Raw genomic sequence first — 21292 nt, 5'->3', positions numbered from 1 at the left:
TAATATAACTTTTATGTTTTGTGTTTTGATGTTTTAAATTAATAAGTTTTATGTTTTTAGACCCCTGATGAAGGCTGTCTAGCCGAAACACGGACCGTGTAGGGTCCCAATAAACTTTAATTTGGTGCTCTTCCTACCATGGTTTCAGAAGTGGTCATTTTTGGACTTGGCGTTCTTCCACCCTTGTGTGTTTTTTGATCCTTCTGGTTTGTTTGTGGAACCATTTGACCCCCCCCCCCCTTTTCCTATTTTAGTCTGCATCATTTCAGTGCCTATCTTTGTGTGCCATTCATAGAATAGCCCTTAGCGTCTCCTATTTGCAAGGTGGGAAGTGGTCCTGCATTAACTGTGCATTAATGAGACAGGGCCACATTCTATATACGCCACCTTTCTACATATGGCGCCTGAAACATTGACGCCAAAAAAACCCACATGCTTAACACTATTCTATAAACTACACCTACAGTTAGGCGCACACTTTGTAGAATATACACATGTGCCTTTCTTGCGCCTAAAATTTAGATGCACCCATTGAGGCCACCTAAAACCAGGCCTAAAATACTTGTGCCTAAGTTAGGCACAGATTGAGTGTATTCCATAACAGTGCACATAGTTTTTTTGTAACGCCCACAACCCGCCCATTCCGTGCCCGTAGCCACACACCCTTTTCACCTGCGCGCATTAGAATTTACGCGCACTGCATTATAAAATAAGGTTGTGTGTGTAAATTCTAATTAAAGCTAATTAGTGCCGCTATTATTGGCGCTAATTGGCTTGTTAATAAATTGTGTGCGCAATTTGTCTGCATAACTTAAAGCGTCATATATAGAATTTGGGGGATAGCGCATTGTAAGTGCAGCACAGTAATTGCTGTAGACTCTCCACAAATGCCCTGCCTAGTTCTACTCCCTAACATAAACTCTCCTTAATGCGCGACATAGCACATGGTAACCGTAGAAATACCACAAAAGCTCTTACCGCGTTTGTGCATTAGCTGTTACCACATGCTAAACTGTGCATTAACAGCCTAATACACTTTAGTAAAAGGACCTCACAAGTTTTACTGAAATAAAGCCTAGATCAAAATTTCTGGCATTTAAGACTGCTTGGGACAAGGTGCAAATATTAGCATGCATTGTTCTTAAATATGCACAAAAATCAGAAATCTGAACTCATTGCTCTCAAACTTCTCCCCTGAACATGCCTGCGACTACATGCCTAAGTGCATCATGCACACTTTTATGCCTGATGTACTTTTCTAAAAGTTCTTTTATGCACATAAACTGACATATACGCAGAAAACATCTTTCGAGAATGAACTCCCATAAGGCAATGGTTTGTTTTGCAAGCCAGGAGACATTAGTTCGCCACCTTGAACAGAGGAAGGCCTCTGGAAAAATGTTAAATGAAATGAAAGGGCATTTGAAGTTTATTTGGTTAATCTATAAACCATGTCATTCAAATCAGTGTACAAACTTAAACCAACATGATACACCATAACAAATATAAAACAAGACCAATCAGACATCGCCAAGTTGAGTAGCACAAATAGAATACACAACAGATAAAAATAATAAGAAAAAACAGGGAACAAAATCCTAAAGACCATACTTCACCATGAGCGACAGCCATAATTAATCTAACCCTACCTCATGGATACAATGAAGACAACGGATCTACCCATCCAATACTGTGTAAATACCACTGTATCTTCTATAAACGCTACTGTAGTTTAACACAAGCGTTAAAACCAGAAGTGAAATATTGTTCCATAGCATGCCTCACTATTTGGGAAGCCCTCTAACTTCACAATTCTTACCTGCCCCAGTGGACTGCAAGGTTTTGGCCAATAGACATAATGAGGTTGGAAGGTCCATGATCCCAGACACAGTTCTGAGCCCAGGCTTCTGCAGACCTCTCTAGCTCATCATCCCAGTTCTGTAAGAACAAGAGCAGACGTCAGTGATGAGGAAAAGTCAGTCCATTCCATTACCCTTCTTTTTCGGTTAAGATTTCAAAAGTGTAAACACATAACTCGTACCGTATTTGACGACACCACATCAGCTCAACAGGAATTTTGTAATGTAATATTCTGGTAGTGTAATTTCATTCTGCAAATTACAGCCATATATGAAAGAACGATAGAAAGATGACTAGTACATGTTGATCACAGATAAAAATGAGAAAAAAAATGCTTGTCAGTTTCTCATAATAAAGAAAAGAGAAGCAAAAAACAAAAAAAATCTAGATTCTTCTGTAAATGATGCCCAAACCAATGGTTTATATTCGTCACCTCCTAAACCTCCAGAATATCCTAATCCCTCCTGCATATTCATTGCGGTAATCCTGATAACCCAACTGGCTAGAGGACCTTTTACTGCGATGCGTAGGTGCCTATGCGCATATAATGTGAATCAAATTAGAATGACTACCCAGCTACCGAATGCCCCGGGCGGGACTTCTAATTTTGGTGCGCGTCTAAAACGCGTGGCAGAAAATCATTTCTATTTTCTACCGCGTGGTGCTAACCGGGCGGTCATCGGCAGTGTACACGCGTTGATGATTACCACCCAGTTAATGCATGAGACCTTGCCGCTAAGTAAATAGATGGCGGTAAGGTCTCAGGCCCAAAATGGACGCGTACTGATTTTTATTTTGCCGCACGTCCATTTTCAGCCCAAAACAAAAAAAAAAGGCCTTTTTTGCAAGCGCACTGAAAAATGGTCCTGTGCACGTCCAATGCACGCACCTACAGCAGCGCAGGCCATTTTTTTGCGCGCCTTAGTAAAAGGTGTGCCTACAGGAGAGGGCACAGAAGCAACAAATTAGATTTCATTTATTTATTTTGGCATTTATACCCCACATATTCCTGACCAGACTAGAGTTCAATGTGGCTTACAATAAATAAAATGACAGGCAAGGTTTACAATACCAGAAACAAAATATCAAGTAAGAGCAGAGTAGCACAAATAAGATACAAATCCTATATAATAATTCTCACCTCCAACGTTCTGACTTGCTGCCTGGGACCGTGGCTCATTCCGAATTGGTCTGCTAGGCTCCGTAGATCAGGCTGACATCACCATAGCCATTATGATGTCAACTTCAGAACCCGGGGGAAAAAAAAACATGCCTCACAGCTGATCCATGTCCAGAGGAGGGTCGCTGGACATAGGTGACTGGAGGGGGGGCAGGGGAGAGAGGAGGGTCGCTGGACATGGGTAGCTGAAGGGGGGGCAGGGGGTCGCTGGACATGGGTAGCTGGAGGGGGAGCAGGGGAGAGAGGAGGGTCGCTGGACATGGGTGGCAGGGGGAGCAGGGGAGAGGAGGGTCGCTGGACATGGGTGACTGGAGGGGGGCAGGGGAGAGAGAAGGGTCGCTGGACATGGGTGGCTGAAGGGGGGGCAGGGGGTCGCTGGACATGGGTAGCTGGAGGGGGGGCAAGGGAGAGAGGAGGGTCGCTGGACATGGGTGGCAGGGGGAGCAGGGGGAGAGGAGGGTCACTGGACATGGGTGGCTGGAGGGGGGGCAGGGGAGAGAGGAGGGTCACTGGACATGGGTGGCTGAGGGGGGCAGGGGAGAGAGGAGGGTCGCTGGACATGGGTGGCAGGGGGAGCAGGGGGAGAGGAGGGTCACTGGACATGGGTAGCTGGAGGGGGAGCAGGGGAGAGAGGAGGGTCGCTGGACATGGGTAGCAGGGGGAGCAGGGGGAGAGGAGGGTCGCTGGACATGGGTGACTGGAGGGGGGCAGGGGAGAGAGAAGAGTCGCTGGACATGGGTGGCTGAGGGGGGGCAGGGGGTCGCTGGACATGGGTAGCTGGAGGGGGGCAGGGGAGAGAGGAGGGTCGCTGGACATGGGTGGCAGGGGGAGCAGGGGGAGAGGAGGGTCACTGGACATGGGTGGCTGGAGGGGGGGCAGGGGAGAGAGGAGGGTCACTGGACATGGGTGGCTGAGGGGGGCAGGGGAGAGAGGAGGGTCGCTGGACATGGGTGACTGAAGGGAGGGCAGGGGGTCGCTGGACATGGGTAGCTGGAGGGGGGCAGGGGAGAGAGAAGGGTCGCTGGACATGGGTGGCAGGGGGAGCTGGGGGAGAGGAGGGTCACTGGACATGGGTGGCTGGAGGGGGGGCAGGGGAGAGAGGAGGGTCACTGGACATGGGTGGCTGAGGGGGGCAGGGGAGAGAGGAGGGTCGCTGGACATGGGTGGCAGGGGGAGCAGGGGGAGAGGAGGGTCACTGGACATGGGTAGCTGGAGGGGGAGCAGGGGAGAGAGGAGGGTCGCTGGACATGGGTAGCAGGGGGAGCAGGGGGAGAGGAGGGTCGCTGGACATGGGTGACTGGAGGGGGGGCAGGGGAGAGAGAAGAGTCGCTGGACATGGGTGGCTGAGGGGGGGCAGGGGGTCGCTGGACATGGGTAGCTGGAGAGGGGCAGGGGAGAGAGGAGGGTCGCTGGATATGGGTGGCAGGGGGAGCAGGGGGAGAGGAGGGTCACTGGACATGGGTGGCTGGAGGGGGGGCAGGGGAGAGAGGAGGGTCACTGGACATGGGTGGCTGAGGGGGGCAGGGGAGAGAGGAGGGTCGCTGGACATGGGTGACTGAAGGGAGGGCAGGGGGTCGCTGGACATGGGTAGCTGGAGGGGGGCAGGGGAGAGAGAAGGGTCGCTGGACATGGGTGGCAGGGGGGACAGGGGAGAGGAGGGTCACTGGACATGGGTGGCTGGAGGGGGGGCAGGGGAGAGAGGAGGGTCGCTGGACATGGGTGGCTGGAGGGGGGCAGGGGAGACAGGAGGGTCACTGGACATGGGTGGCTGCAGGGGGAAAGGAGGGTCGCTGGACATGGGTGGCTGCAGGGGAGCCAAGGAAAACCTTGCTAGCGCCCGTTTCATTTGTGTCAGAAACAGGCCCTTTTTTACTAGTAAGAAATAACTAATAAACCATTGACGGCCAGTTACAATCTAACACAGTCCTTCAAGGAGCAGCAGCCTCTCAGATGCTGTTTTTATTGCAATGTGGCAAATCTGTCAGTGTTTATTTTGCAAATCGCTGAGAACATCAGGATGGGCAGTATATAAACACCTTAATAAATAAAGAGCTGCTTTTAGCTATAGACAAGCTGAGACTCCAAGAAGCAAGACCATAAGTTATTTCTGATTTTCATGGAGATTTACGTGGATAGATTATGCTCCATTTAAATAAAAGACTTGCGGAGTTAATTGACTATCTGAAAGCCTGTCTCATCTTCCCCTTTGATAGCCCCCTAGGAAGGAAGTTGATTAACCCTGCTAATAAGCATGCAAGATCCCTCACAAGTTGTCACATAACTGCAATATTTCCTTTTCACCAGGCACTTTGTTCTCCATTTGGCTCTGGTCCCATAACATACCACTTCTGTTATTGGACCTTTCCTAACATATGCAACAGGGCCATTACAAGCAGGGCTGCAACTCTTCATCACGTCAAAGCCGCAGGAGCAATAATTCACTTTAAGAATGTTCCCCCTTTGCATCTGGCCAGTAACAAAGTCCGCCACATGAATTAATTTTCCATTAATGCAGAATACCTCTTTCCCCTCTTGCCCTTAAATAGTAATGTGAAGTGAAACTATCTGAGTTTCCTTCTCACCCTCCCTTCAAACATGCTCAGCACTTTTCCAGTGCAATAGTTTAAATTTATCAACACAGTATCATTAGTAGCTTAATGTGTTCCTTTAATTCCTTCATTCAGTCGCTCGTGCTAAAAACACATCAAACCTCCAAAGCCACTTTTAGTTTTATTGAAGTTATTTGAGGTCAGAGATGCCTTTAACTTCAGGACCTGAGGTAATAATCCTCCAAGGCAAACACTCTTAATACAGTCTGACAAGAGCTAGAGTTTTATGTACTTTTCCATAAAGTGACTCCACAGTTTTGAGTACTGCTGCATGGATTTATGGTTAGCAACCTGCACAGACATTTCCTGGGGAGAGGAGGCCATTTTTTTTGCCCCACCTCCAGCTCCACATCTGAAATCCTCTAGCCCACCACATCAGCGAGGGGAAAAAAATGTTACTGAACAGACCGATATTCAGAAGCCCTTTTCCAGACAACAGCACCTGCTATCCGGATAAGTGCCTCTGCCAATTTTCAGTGGCATTGTCCAAATCGTACCACTGAAAATCATTGCAGATCAGATAGCACTCGGGTGGAACATGGCGGAGCATGAAATTATGCAGATGGGAAATTTTATAAATGGCACTCAAAAATGGGTGCCAAAAAATAGATGCTAAGCATACTCTATAAAGAAAGGGTTTAAAAAACGTCCATAGTTTGCTATTGAGACAGACATGGGTAAGCCACTGCGTGCCCTGAGATTGGTAGCATGGAATGTTGCTACTCTTGAGATTCTGCATGGAATCTTGTCACTCTTTAGGATTCCAGAATCTTGCTATTCTTTGGGGTTCTACATGGAATGTTGCTACTATTTCGATTTCTGCCAGGTACATGTGACCTGGATTGGCCACTTCTGGAAGCAGGATACTGGGATAGATGGACCATTGATCTGATCCAGTATGGCTATTCTTATGTTCACCCTTTATAGAGTAGCACTCAGGGCCACCGAGAGACTGAGCCGAGCCTGGGGCAAGGCCACGGCCCCCCCCCCCCCCCAGGATCACTGCGCCCCCTCCCCAGGATCGCCGCCGCCCCGCCCCCACCTCTCAATTGCTACTGCTATTGCCTCCTTCTCCTGCTCCCAGGCCACCGGTGCCACAGTAGCCAGTCTCCATTTACCTACACTCTGCTCCCTTCTGCCTGCCATCTGACTCCCTTCATTTAAATTTAAAAAAAAATCTCAGGCGCAGTGCCTTCTGTGCGAAAGTGGCAGATCGCCTCGGGCGGGCCTTCCCTCACTGAGTCCCGCCCTCGCGGAAATAGGAAGTGAGGGCGGGACACAGTGAGGGAAGGCCCAACCGAGGTGATCTGGCGCTTTCGCAAAGAAGACGCTGTGCTGCTGCTTTAGAGATTTTTTTTAAATGCAGGGGTCGGACGACAGACAGAAGGGAGCTGAGGTTAGGCAGGTGAAAATGGGACTGCAGCGCCAGCGGCCTGGGAGCAGGAGAGGCTGAGAGACTCCGACGCCGGTCCCTCCTTCGTGGCCCGTGCCTGGGGAATTTCCCCCCCCCCCCTTTCGGCAGCCTTGGTAGCGATTAGCGCCAATTCCCATGCCTGCTGAAACCTGCTGTATATGCTAGCGCCCAAGTTAGTATTCTGTAGCTACACATTCACCCCTGACACATGCATGGCCACACCCCTTTTTGGGTTACACACTAGTAGAGTTAGACACCATGCCTTATGGAACAGCGCATGTTCAGATCCTACGTGGTACCAATTAACGTCAATAAACTGGTTGTTAGCACCCAATTATTGGTAGTTAAGGGGTCATTACTTAATTAATTTGCGTGCACATCATGGGCACCATATATAGATTCCAAGGGTTAGTGGTGAGATTCAGCACGACTATCCCGATAACTAGATCTAGAAAACTTGAGACAGAAAAATTGTGGTCTAGATAGTTTTCCAGGTAGCAACGCTGAAACTCACCGCCATCTGGATAGCTCCAGCCATCGGTTGTCTATGGAGATATTAAGCTCTGTTCTCTGGATTGCAGCTGGCACTGAATATCTGGGAATATTTTTAAATGCCACAAACACATTTAAATGAAACACCCACCACAGAGTTTAAATATTGAGCTGAAAGGAATTAACTGATCTTTATTTCTTGGGATTTATTAAATGGCTTTATGAAGGTGCACATTTTGATTATGCTTGAGCATGTATATGCAAGACAGGTACGATCGGCTCAACATTACTACTACTACTACTATTTAGCATTTCTATAGCGCTACAAGGCATACGCAGCGCTGCACAAACATAGAAGAAAGACAGTCCCTGCTCAAAGAGCTTACAATCTAATAGACAAAAAATAAATAAAGTAAGCAAATCAAATCAATTAATGTGAACGGGAAGGAAGAGAGGAGGGTAGGTGGAGGCGAGTGGTTACAAGTGGTTACGAGTCAAAAGCAATGTTAAAGAGGTGGGCTTTCAGTCTAGATTTAAAGGTGGCCAAGGATGGGGCAAGACGTAGGGGCTCAGGAAGTTTATTCCAGGCGTAGGGTGCAGCGAGACAGAAGGCGCGAAGTCTGGAGTTGGCAGTAGTGGAGAAGGGAACAGATAAGAAGGATTTATCCATGGAGCGGAGTGCACGGGAAGGGGTGTAGGGAAGGACGAGTGTGGAGAGATACTGGGGAGCAGCAGAGTGAATACATTTATAGGTTAGTAGAAGTTTGAACAGGATGCAAAAACGGATAGGGAGCCAGTGAAGGGTCTTGAGGAGAGGGGTAGTATGAGTAAAGCGACCCTGGCGGAAGATGAGACGGGCAGCAGAGTTTTGAACCGACTGGAGAGGGGAGAGGTGACTAAGTGGGAGGCCAGCAAGAAGCAGATATCAAACATATAAATGGCAAGTGACCGACTCACCTGCAAATGCGCAGTAGAGACTTCCCTCTCTGTCCCGCCCTCGTGTCAAGACGTGATGACGTCAGAGGGTGGAACAGAGAGGGAAACGGAGTCAGGACTGTCGGACGCTGCCGCTGTCACCTGGAAACGAACATTGCGCACACCAACCTCCACCCTCCCCCCATTCCCGCCGCCGCTCCCGCCCCCCTCTGTATCGGGCCCCCTGCACTGACCTGACAGCGCCTCTCACCTCCGTGTGGAAGTGCTGCAGGCAGCAGCAGAGCGATCTGCTGCTGCCTGCAGCACTTTCACACGGAGGTGAGAGGCGCTGTCAGGTCAGTGCAGGGGGCCCGGCACGGAGCGACGGCGAGGAGGGTAGCTGGAAATCTCGCCCGTTTTAACGGGCTTAATGGCTAGTGAAGAAATAGAATGTTGATTACAACATTTTCAGAGAGTAACTTCTTCCGAAACTTCTTTTTTTTTCTCTGCTGCATGTAAGGTCCTTTCATTGGCCCTAAAAGTCTCATAAAAACCACTAGACAAGCACATTCAGCAAAGGGGAATATAAAACACTTGCCATCCCCTGTAAAGCAAACATGAGTGGGACAGCGAACGCAGAGCAATTTTTAACTGGTTTATATCCCGGGCCAACGAAAACACATTGGCCATTTTCATACCCTTCTATGTTTATATTCTCAGAACCAAGTCATCTCTTCACTAGCTTGATGTCAGAGTTAAGCTTCCCTGCTTATATCATATTACCTTGTGATGCCCAGGAAAAATAACTTGCTTGATGGGTTTTCTTTTTTCTCTCCTGAAGAAAGACAGATTGAATTCCTCTTGGCTTACAGGGGCGAAGCAGTTGGATGGCAGCTAGGAACAGGAGCAACATGAAACCAGCAACAAGGCGTGACTAACCGAGGTCTTTTCCCACAGATACAGAATGGGGGGGGGGGGGAAGCCCTGGGGTCAGTTTTAAAGAGCTGCTGAGTGGCCAGGGCCATGCCAACACGGTAAGCGAGGTAAGCATGGCAGGAGGGCGCCATCCTCTGGGGGGCGCCCCGCCACACCATGCTTACCTCGCCCTCTTCTCCCCAGACCCTTTTCCTTTTTTTTTTTGTTTAAATTTACCTCTGTCCGGCGGCAGCGTAGCGTTAGTGAAAAGGAGGCGGCGCTCCCCCGCCCCGACGTGTCAGTCTTCCCTTCGCTCAGTTCCGCCTTCTTCTGACATCAGAAATGACGTCAGAAGAAGGCGGGACACTGAGCGAAGGGAAGACTGACACGTCGGGGCAAGGGAGCGCCGCCTCCTTTTCACTAACGCTACGCTGCCGCCGGACAGAGGTAAATTTAAACAAAAAAAAAAGGAAAAGGATCTGGGGAGAAGAGAGCGGGTAGTGTAGTGATCGTTTTCGGGGGGGGGGGGCAACTGCAGGGGGGGGCGCTGGAGAGGGGGGGCGCCAACTGCAGGGGGGCGCCGGAGACCCTAGGCATGGCCCTGTGAGTGGCTGTCTTTCTGACTGAAAAGAAATGACAGCTGTGATCTGACCAGTTAGATCTAGGACCAGTATATTTGTGTGGGTAATGTTACTGGTAAATGATAACACAGAAAACGATAGCAGAAAAAGACCAGACTGGCCCATTTGAAGTTCTTGGGTGAGCAACCAAAGTAACGTCTACTGTATAGGCAACTGAACATTGGTTCCTCATCTCATCATATTCATTGTAATGGCAAACATTCTGAATGGCTGAATAAGGTAGAATCCCAGTCCGCTTATAACATGTTTTTACATCACATACCAAACACAGCTTGTCATGTTAATCGTAATACACTACTACTACTACTTATCATTTCTATAGCGCTACAAGGCATACGCAGCGCTGTACACCATACACAAAAAAGACAGTCCCTGCTCAAAGAGCTCACAATCTAAAAATGGAATGTTGCTAGTGGAATAGCAACATTCCGTGTAGAATCTCAAATAGTAGCAACAGAATCTCCAATAGTAGCAACATTCCATGTAGAATCTCAAGTAATAGCAACATTCCAGAATCTCAAATAGTAACAACATCCCATGTTCCACTGCACTAACCACTAGGCTACTCCTCCACTAGCAACATTCCATCTAGAAGCCTGCCCTTGCAGATCAGCAACGCGGCCGCGCACGCTTCTGTTTCTGTGAGTCTGACGTCCTACACGTCCTGCGTATGCCTTGCAGCGCTATAGAAGTGATAAGTAGTAGTAGTAATGTAGAAGCCTGCCCTTGCAGATCAGCAACACGGCCGCACAGGCTTCTGTTTCTGTGCAGGACGTCAGACTCACAGAAACAGAAGCCTGCGCGGCCGCGTCGCTGATCTGCAAGGGCAGGCTTCTACATTACTACTACTACTACTTATCACTTCTGTAGTGCTACAAGGCATACGCAGCACTGTACACCATACACGTAAAGACAGTTCCTGCTCAAAGAGCTTACAATCTAGATAAGACAGGCAGACAGACAGAACAATTAAGGGTAGGGGAATAAATAGGTGAGGAAAAGGACAGGGCAAGTGAGCAGTGGTTAGGAGTCAAAAGCAGTGGTAAAGAGGTGGGCTTTAAGTTTGGACTTGAAAACGGCCAAAGATGGGGCTAGACGCATAGGCTTGGGAACTCTATTCCAGGCGTGAGGTGCAGCAAGACAAAAGGGGCGGAGTCTAGAATTAGACAGGTCTAGAACAAGGGTTCTCAATCCAGTCTTCCAGACACACTCATCCAGTCAGGTTTTCAAGATACCCACGACAAATATGCATGAGATGGATTTAGTATACAACGGAGGAAGTGCATGCAAATTTATGACATGCATATTCATTATAGATATCTTGACTTGATGTGTCCCGAGGACTGGGTTTGAGAACCCCTAGACGCATTGAACAAAGTCTGAAAGTAGTTTTGCATGGTTTGAAAACCTGTGGGCTTCCAGCAGCGTCGATAAGGAGAGCAAGCTGCCTCTGGCTGGCACTGAAAGCATCTCCTCTGCTGTGTCTCACCTGACACAGGAAGTTGTGTCAAAGGAGGCAGGACACAGCAGAGGAAATGCTTCTGGGACCAGCCAGAGACAGCTTGGTCTTCTTATTGACGCTATCAGCAGCACGAGAAACAATGGAGGACCGATGAAGGGGAGGAGAGAAGGATGACGGCAATATTGGACTGCGGAGGACACGTCTTGGTTTCTATGGCCAGCGCCGGGCCCTCCTCAGAGGCCGGGTCCAAGGAATTTTGCCCCTCCTGCCCCCCCCCCCCCCCTCAGCGGCCCTAGGCTTTTACCACAAGCACTTGCCGTGCCGTCATGGAAGCCTGATGAATCCGTAGAATACATTGCAGAAAACAAATGGGGCTTTGGTTCTTAGAGCCCAAACTATCTCCAATCCAGATAAACAATTCCCCCCCCCCCATCCACCCATCCCGCCTGAGAACCGACAGAGTACTAATATGCCTAACTTAAAGAATGCATCAGTTTTGGAGGCCGTACCTTGCGAAGGATGTTAAAAAAATGGAAGCGGTGCAAAGAAAAGCTACGAGGATGGTATGGGAGTTGCGTTCCAAGACGTATGAAGAGAGACTTGCTGACCTGAACATGTATACCCTGGAGGAAAGGAGGAACAGGGGTGATATGATACAGACGTTCAAATACTTGAAAGGTATTAATCCGCAAACAAATCTTTTCCAGAGATGGGAAGGCGGTAGAACGAGAGGACATGAGATGAGATTGAAGGGGGGCAGACTCAGGAAAGATGTCAGGAAGTACTTCTTCACAGAGAGGGTGGTGAACTCTTGGAATGCCCTCCCGCGGGAGGTGGTGGAGATGAAAACGGTAACGGAATTCAAACATGCGTGGGATAGGCATAAAGGAATCCTGTGCAGAAGGAATGGATCCACAGAAGCTTAGCTGAAATTGGGTGGTGGGGTGAAGAGGGGTTGGTGGTTGAGAGGCTAGGATAGGGGAGGGCAGACTTATACGGGGTCTGTGCCGGAGCCGGTGATGGGAGGCGGGACTGGTGGTTGGGAGGCGGGAAATACTGCTGGACAGACTTATACGGTCTGTGCCCTGGAAAAGACAGGTACAAATCAAGATAAGGTATACACATATGAGTTTATCGTGGGCAGACTGGATGGACCGTGCAGGTCTTTTTCTGCCGTCATCTACTATGTTACTATGTTACGTTCAAAATATGCTCCCTAGGCCACAAGATTATTCACGGAGATGCACCAGCTTACATGTCAGACCTGATAGACCTACCACCCAGGAATGCTAAAAGATCATCCCGCACATTCCTTAACCTGCATTTCCCTAACTGTATAGGTCTAAAATACAAACTAATGCACGCGTCAAACTTTACCTACTTGAGCACACAGCTATGGAACGCATTGCCGCGCAACCTAAGAACGACTTACGAACTAATGAACTTCCGCAAACTGCTGAAGACCCATCTCTTTAACATGGCATACCAAAAAAAATCAACCAATGTGAACATACACAACTCCTCCACATACATTCAGAATTGATTTATAATATCTGCTTATAATACTACTATCATGCTTATCATTACCATGTTGCTCAAGATCCTTCTGTAATATTAAATGTCCATCTCTTTTATATTTCCACTATTCATGATCTATTGTAAGCCACATTGAGCCTGCAAAGAGGTGGGAAAATGTGGGATACAAATGCAATAAATAAATAAACAGCCCTAGGAAAACTTATTCATGACTTGACTATGTGCTTTAGGAGATATCCATTCCAGAACCAGACAAAACCGAACTCTCTATACCTGACTGCTTCAGTCACTCTGTCACTAAAGAACGTTAACGCACCCCCACCTTATTTCTCGCGTCGGAAACGAACTGATTATCTAACTTACTCTATAACGTACTCTATCATTAATGAACTCTCATGCAATAACACTTTGTATTTCTCATTCCGGAAATGGCGATCGCCATTACGGCATAATGTATGCCACATTGAGCCTGCAAAAAGGTGGGGAAATGTGGGATGCAAATGCAACAAATAAATAAATAAAGTCATAGGCACTGTTCTTAGGATCATAATGTCTATTGCAGGCGAGTTACCTCAGTACTTTCTTAATAGCCCAATGCAGTCACAGGAAAAAAAATAAAAGTCTCCTGGCTGGCATAAGTACGGCTGCCAAACTTAAACATGCAAATCTAGGCACCTGCAGGCAGATGATCAAAAGCCCCGCGCTGTTCCAAACAGTGCTCTAAAATAGCGCTGGAACAGCGCGGGGCTTTACCGCACCGATGATCAGAGATAATGCATGCAAATTTAAGCAGCGCAATTATCTCTGATCATGGGGTAGATCAAAAGCCCAAACCTGTCAAACACAGGGCTGGAGGTCCATGGGACCACCAGGCCCTGACTACCCCTGCCCCGAGCAACGGGGGGCTGGAGGTCCGGCGGACCTCCGGTCCCCCCGATGATCCCACCCCCCCAGGTTCAGAGCCCCCCCCCAAACTCCCAGAAAATGGTCCCTGGTGGTCTAGTGGCCGCTGGCCAAGCCCCCTCCCACCCAGCGAGCAATGGGGGGGGGCTGGAGGTCTGGCGGACCTCCAGCCCACCCCAACTCCCCCTCCCAGCATTGTCTGACCAATCCCTGGTGGTCCAGCGTAAAGGACAACCCCCTCCCAGCCCCCTACCTTAGTTAGAGGAGGGACGCAGCCTGCCTCCTTCCTCTTCCTTGGGTTGACGCCACCGCAAAATGGCGGCGCCCAGCCCCGCCCAGTGCATCCTGGGATGCGCTGGGCGGGGCTACAGACCATGTAAGCGAGCGATTCCCTTACATGGTCTGTAGCCCCGCGCTCGAAGGCTCTAATCATGGGGCGGTAGCAAACGCCGGTGCTAGTATGGCGCTAACTGCCTCTAGCGCTGGCGTTTGCTTTTGATCATGAGGGCCCTGTACAGGCACACTGTGATAGAAATTACCCCCCAGTGTGCCTTTCAATATTACCCCCATCTAATCACAACAGAATAAACTAAGGCACAGCACTCAAAATGACTTTACCCTAACGCAGAAAGATTGCATCCTAGGCACTGTCCTGACTTCAAGTTAAAGTATTCTCATTTCATACTCTAGTGCTGCGAACACGCAGCACTATCAATTGTGGATTTATAGCAATGAAAGAATGAGCGGAAATGCGCAAAGGGGGAAATTCTATTACTGGCACTCAAAAATAGACACCCCTAAAAAATAGGCACTAACCCCAGGATTCTATATAGTGCGCCTAGAGATGCACGCCAAAATCCAGGTGTATTCTGTAACTTAATTAGCTAATCAGCACTGTTAACAGCACTTAACAAGCAACAATGAGCACTAATTGTCGATAATTAGAATTTACACGCACAACTGGCTAAGCGTATTCTGTAATGAACTGCACCTGAATTCTAATGCATGCAGTTCAAAAGGGATGTGGCTATGGGGAGGGAAATGAGCGCTCCAAAATTTACACGCGTAATTATAGAAGACAAGCAAAATAGCCCGTTTCGGAACAAATGAAACGGACCCTAGGAAGGCTGTCGTCTAAGTGTTTTCTCGTCTCTCTCCCCTGCCCTCCCCTCCACGTTGAGCGATTCTCCCCTCCCCTCCACGTCCAGCGATTCTCCCCTGCCCTGCCCTCCACTCCATGTCCAGCGATTCTCCTTTCCCTTCCCCTCCTCTGCCCTCCCATGCCATCCCATCTATGTCCAGCAATCCTCCCCTCCCCTCCACTCCATACCTGAGGTTGCAGCAGTGGCAGGCTCGGCTCGCATCGCCTCCAGCCTTCCCCTGCCTTCCCTCTCAGTGTCCCACCCTCCTCTGACATCATTTCATCTCTCCGCGAGGGCGGGACACAGAAGGAAGGGAACACTGGAGGCGAGCTGACGTAAGCTCATTAGCATACGGTTACGAACCCAGCGAGCCTGCCATCCAGGGATGCAGATTGACTAATTATTATATAGAGAGATGACCCAGTGCATGTAAATCTACGTGCAAGGATTTACACCACAATGTCGTTGGTGTAAATGGAGACGGATAATTTTAGGAGCTGGGATATCAACTAACCATATTCTATATACCGCGCCTAAATCTTGTCGTCTCTTATAGAATGTGCTTAGGCAGAAATGTTTATCACATGGATTTTTTTTAGGTGCCTTATACAGAATCTAGCCCTAAGCTATGTTCTATAATGGACATATGCTTTTTATGGAGTAGCTTGCAGCGCCGATTCCCACACCTAACTTTGGGGACCAGACTTACACCTGCTGAAACATGGCAGAAATACTGGCGCCCAAGGTAGGTGTGGGTACTCAAAATGCACACTGCCCACCACTCACACATTGTCCAGCTCATTTTCGAAAGAGAAGGGCGCCCATCTTTTGACACAAATCGGGAGATGGGCGTCCTTCTCTCAAGGTCGGCCAAATCAGCATAATCGAAAGCCAACTTGGCCGTTCTTCAACTGCTTTCCATCGTGGGGATGACCAAAGTTCATGGGGGCGTGTTGGCAGTGTACCGAAGGTGGGGCGGGGGCTTGGTTAACAGATGGCTGGCCTCGGCCGATAAAGGAAAAAAGAAGGGCCTCCATGATGAGCATTTGGCCGACTTTACTTGGTCCAATTTTTTTTCACATCCACGCCTCGAAAAGCTGCCCGTACTGACCAGATGACCACCGGAAGGAATCAGGGATGACCTCCTCTTACTCCCCCAGTGGTCACCAACCCCCTCCCACACAAAAAAAAACAAATTAAAAAACATTTTTTCCAGCCTCTATGCCAGCCTCAGATATCATACTCAGGTCCATGACACTATGGTACTGTTGTACAGTTGTGGGGAGTGGGTTTTGGGGGGGGGGGTTTGAGGGGCTCAACACCGAAGGTAAGGGAGCTATGCACCTGGGAGCAATTTCTGAAGTCCACTGCAGTGCCCCCTAGGGTGCCCGGTTGGTGTCCTGGCATGTCAGGGGGGATCAGTGCACTACGAATGCTGGCTCCTCCCATGATCAAATGGCTTGGATTTGGTCATTTTTGAGATGGGCGTCCTCGGTTTCCATTATCGGCGAAAACCGAGGTCACCCATCTCTAAGGTCGACCTAAATGTTGAGATTTGGCCGTCCCCGACCGTATTATCGAAACGAAAGACGGACGCCTACCTTGTTTTGATAATACGGGTTTCCCTGCCCCTTCGCCGGGCGTCCCCGTTCGATTATGCCCCTCTGTATCACCTATATTTATTTATTTAACAAAAACCTTGTAGCCCGCCCCTCCAACCATCTGAGCGAGTTACAATAAAACAGATACATCAAATAATCAATAACATACATACAGCAATAAACACCCAGAAACCCCCCTCCAAAAAAAAAACCCCACCCTCCCACCTAAGAGCCAGCAAATGCCCTGGAAAACAGCAAAATTCTCCTTTTGAGTTTCAAAATTAAAAACTCTGGCTCCCCTCCATTTTTGTAAGATTGTTAATTCCATATGTTCCTACGTGTGCTCTTTGTTCATGCCAACAGCATCTATTGGTTGTGCCATCCTTTCAGCCTATTAGACATGAGGTTACTGTTACTGGTCCCTCCCTATGGAATGTGCTCCCATTATCTCTTAGAACACAAACTTCCCTGACTAAATTTAAGAAAAATAAAAAGAAAGTTTTGAGATCTGAGGATGTATTCATACTACCCTAGGCACTGTCCTAAGGGAAAGGGAAATGGGACTTGATGTACTGCCTTTCTGTGGTATTTTACAACTACACTCAAAGCGGTTTACATATATACAGGTACTTACTTTGTACCAGGGGCAATGGAGGGTTAAGTGACTTGCCCAGAGTCACAAGGAGCTGCAGTGGGAATCGAACCCAGTTCCCCAGGATCAGAGTCCGCTGCACTAACCGCTAGGCTACTCCTCCACTAGCAACATTCCATGTAGAAGCCTGCCCTTGCAGATCAGGAATGCGGCCACGCAGACTTCTGTTTCTGTGAGTCTGACGTCCTGCACGTACGTGCAGGACGTCAGACTCACAGAAACAGAAGACTGCGCGGCCACGTTGCTGATCTGCAAGGGCAAGCTTCTACTTGGAATGTTGCTAGTGGAATAGCAACATTCCATGTAGAATCTCAAATAGAAGCAACACCTTTCTGTGGTATTTTGCAACTACACTCAAAGCGGTTTACATATATACAGGTACTTACTTTGTACCTGGGGCAATGGAGGGTAAGTCACAAGGAGCTGCAGTGGGAATTGAACCCAGTTCCCCAGGATCAGTCTGCTGCACTAACCGCTAGGCTACTCCTCCACTAGCAACATTCCCTGTAGAAGCCTGCCCTTGCAGATCAGGAATGCGGCCGCGCAGGCTTCTGTTTCTGTGACTCTGACGTCAGACTCACAGAAACAGAAGCCTGCGCGGCCGCGTTGCTGATCTGCAAGGGCAGGCTTCTACATGGAATGTTGCTAGTGGAATAGCAACATTCCATGTAGAATCTCAAATAGAAACAACAGAATCTCAATAGTAGCAACATTCCATCTAGAATCTCAAATAATAGCAACATTCCATGTAGAATCTCCAATAGGGAAAGGGAACTGGGACTTGATATACCAACTTTCTGTGGTATTTTGCAACTACGTTCAATGCGGTTTACATATATACAGGTACTTTTTTTGTACCTTGGGGCAATGGAGAGTTAAGTGACTTGCCCACAGTCACAAGGAGCTGCAGTGGGAATCAAACCCAGTTCCCCAGGATCAAAGTCCATTGCACTAACCACTAGGCTACAGGCCGACTCTGGTAACCAGTTTAAACCTGCGTCCTCTCTCCTTGGACTCATCTTTACCTTCTTGACTATCTGACAATGGAGTTCCTTTTCTACCCCTCCCTGACCTGTCCCTTCCTTCCTTAGGGGGTCTTTTACTAAAGCTTAGCTCCAGTTATCTGCAGCAGGGCCCATTTTATTCCTATGGGTCCTGCTGCAGATAACTCGAGCTAAGCTTTAGTAAAAGACCCCCTTAATCTCCAGTTTCTCTTTTGCCAATGTCTTTTAGTATTGTAAGCCACACAGATATTCTAATGATGTCTGGGATAGCAAGTTTTAAATAAACTTTGAAATAAAATAAACCTATAACTATACATGTAACTTTTTGGACCATCTCTGATGTGCTCATGCCCTCCCATGGCCACGCTCCCTTTGTAATACGCACGATGAGAGTAAGGCACACTTCCTTATGGGATAGCGTGCAGCCAGATGCATGCGCAACTTTTAATGAGTATCAATTAACTTCAAGAATTAGTTGTTGGCACCCAGTTACAGATGGTTAAGAACTCGTAAAGCAATTCGTTTGCGCACATTTTAATGAGTACCAATTAACTTCAAGAATTAGCTGTTGGCAGCCAATTGGTTAAGACCTCATAAACCAATTAATTTGCGCAAATTTTAATGCGTACAAATTAACTTCAAGAATAAGCTGTTGGCACCCAATTACAGATGGTTAAGAACTCGTAAACCAATTCATCTGCGCTAATTTTAATGAGTACCAATTAACTTCAAGAATTAGCTGTTGGCACCCAATTACAGATGGTTAAGAACTCGTAAAACAATTCGTTTGCACAAATTTTAATGACTACCAATTAACTTCAAGAATTTGCTGTTGGCGCCCAATTAAGGATGGTTAAGAACTCGTAAGCCAATTCATTTGCGCAAATTTTAACAAGTACCAATTAACTTCAAGAATTAGCTGTTGGCATCCAATTACAGATGGTAAAGAACTCGTAAACCAATTCATTTGCACGCACATCTCAGCAGTGCACAGAAATTTGGGTATCGCATATAGAATCTGGGGGAAAGTGACCGCTGTATAACCGCTGATTTCTGTGTCTCTCTTCGGCGCCACACATTTGTCGGTGTCAGTGAGCACCATATGCAGCCTCTCTCTTCCAGCAGTGATTTGCAGTCGCTTAAAGTCACATTGAAATCAGTGGCAACATTTTTGATATATGATATGGCTTATATCCCACATTTGATATATGATATGGCTTATATCCCACGTAATCCCAAGCCAAATGGTGGTTGAAAGTTGGTTACAGACTAATCACACATTAAACCAAAAAAAGGAGAAACAGAATAAATTCTACAGAATACAGGCATAATATTTCCTAAATAGCTATGTTTTTCCAAGCCTTATGAAAAGCAGTGTAAGAGGTAACAGAATGCAGGTCCTCAGGTAATGAGAACCAGAATTGAACAGCTTGGTAACCAAAAGAGTTTTCTAGAATTTTTTTTTACTTAATGCCAACAAACGAAGGGAAGAGTAAGAGAAAAGGATCTCTCATGGGGAAAGACCAACCAAGTTTAACAGATGTTCTGGACTGATTCCATTAAACATTTTAAATACCAAGCATGCTAGATTCAAAGAAATGAAGGCTTGTACAAGTAACCAGTTTGGGGACATCAGGGCTGAAGTAATACCATAATGCTTCTTTTCTTTTCAGGTCCAATCCAAAACGCAAGATGAAGCTAGAATATAGTAGATTTAAAACAAATAGGAGAAAGTTTTTCTTTACTCAGCGTGTAGTTAGACTCTGGAACTTGTTGCCGGAGAATGTAGTGACAGCAGCTGGCTTTACGGAATTTAAAGGGGGTTTGGACAGATTCCTGAGGGAAAAGTCCATTGAACATTATTAATTTTTCTTTTTTTTTTTTTTTGGGGGGGGGGGGGTTGCCGGGGTTTTGAAGCCTGGATTGGCCGCTGTCAGAGACAGGATGCTGGGCTTGATGGACCCTTGGTCTTTCCCAGTATTGCGGTGCTTATGTACTTATGTATGTACGGTGTGCATAGGCAGACTGGATAGACATATGCTCTTTTACGTTCTAAGAAAATAAAGATAGGTAACTGTCAAATGAAAATGGAAGGATCGCTATTCAAAGGATTCATGCTGCTCAGAGGCTGACCGATTTTCTAACAAAATATATTTGCAAGTCAATGCCCTCTATCCTCTTACTTTTTGAAGTAATTTAAAAGCGTGTATGTTGGGACTGAGAGTATTTTGGAATTTTTGCTGAAAGGCTGCATTGCCTCAGGGTTTATTTTCTTCTTCTGGGTCACTACAAATTGAAAAAAATTACTAAAAACGTATTTGTTTAGTAAAGCCTACCCTGAAGTCCACAATGCTCTTTAAACCCCTTTTTTTCCCCGTTTTGTTTGTTTTCCCGTTTTTTCCCTTCTGTCTGCTTCCCTTTTGTTGTTCCTGTATTCCCATCCGTATTCTCTTTTTCCGCTACTTCTGTACTTGTATTTGTCACTTTTTTCTGGAACAATTTTATCGTGTTGTATTATGTAATTTTCTAGTAACATTGTTAGCCACTTTGAGCCCGCATAAGCTGGGAAAATGTGGGATACAAGTGAACCAAATAAATAAAATAAATAAATAAATCCTTAATGGCCAGGAAGGTCACAGCTTCACCACAGCCCTGACATATCCAAAGTGGGTTTTAGGAGTTAGCAGAGCTCCAGTTGCCTATGAAGCCTCCTTGTTGAAGCGGAGAGATGTTACTGAGATAGAGGTTCAGGTTGCCAATCAGTGGCTGGGACCGCTCCTTAGTTTCTGCCACGGTCCCCACTGTGTCTAACACTGATCCTGCTTACAACTTGTTTTATACCAGAGGTGGGCGACCTCGGTCCTCAAGGGCTGAAACTCATTTGAGTTTTCAGGTTTTCCCCAATGAATATGCATGAGATCTATTTGAATGCACTGCCTCCATTGTATATAAATAAATCTCATGCA

The 21292-nt window shown here is 47.4% G+C and overlaps 1 protein-coding gene across 1 annotated transcript in view; it reads right to left on the bottom strand.

The window, feature by feature from the left end:
- The window catches only part of LOC115459667 (cysteine-rich secretory protein LCCL domain-containing 2-like), a gene marked incomplete at its 3' end in the record, with an annotated part of 51515 nt that overhangs the window by 10450 nt on the left and 19773 nt on the right, over positions 1 to 21292 (bottom strand). The window contains exon 3 of the mRNA XM_030189476.1: positions 1820 to 1938. Coding sequence (XP_030045336.1) covers positions 1820 to 1938 — 119 coding nt within the window. The remainder of the gene's footprint in view (positions 1 to 1819; positions 1939 to 21292) is intronic.

The sequence above is a fragment of the Microcaecilia unicolor genome, unplaced genomic scaffold, assembly GCF_901765095.1.
Source record: "Microcaecilia unicolor unplaced genomic scaffold, aMicUni1.1, whole genome shotgun sequence".
Lineage (NCBI taxonomy): Eukaryota > Metazoa > Chordata > Amphibia > Gymnophiona > Siphonopidae > Microcaecilia > Microcaecilia unicolor.
Note: the sequence above shows the minus strand (reverse complement) of the source record. Positions and strands in the feature narration are given on the sequence as shown.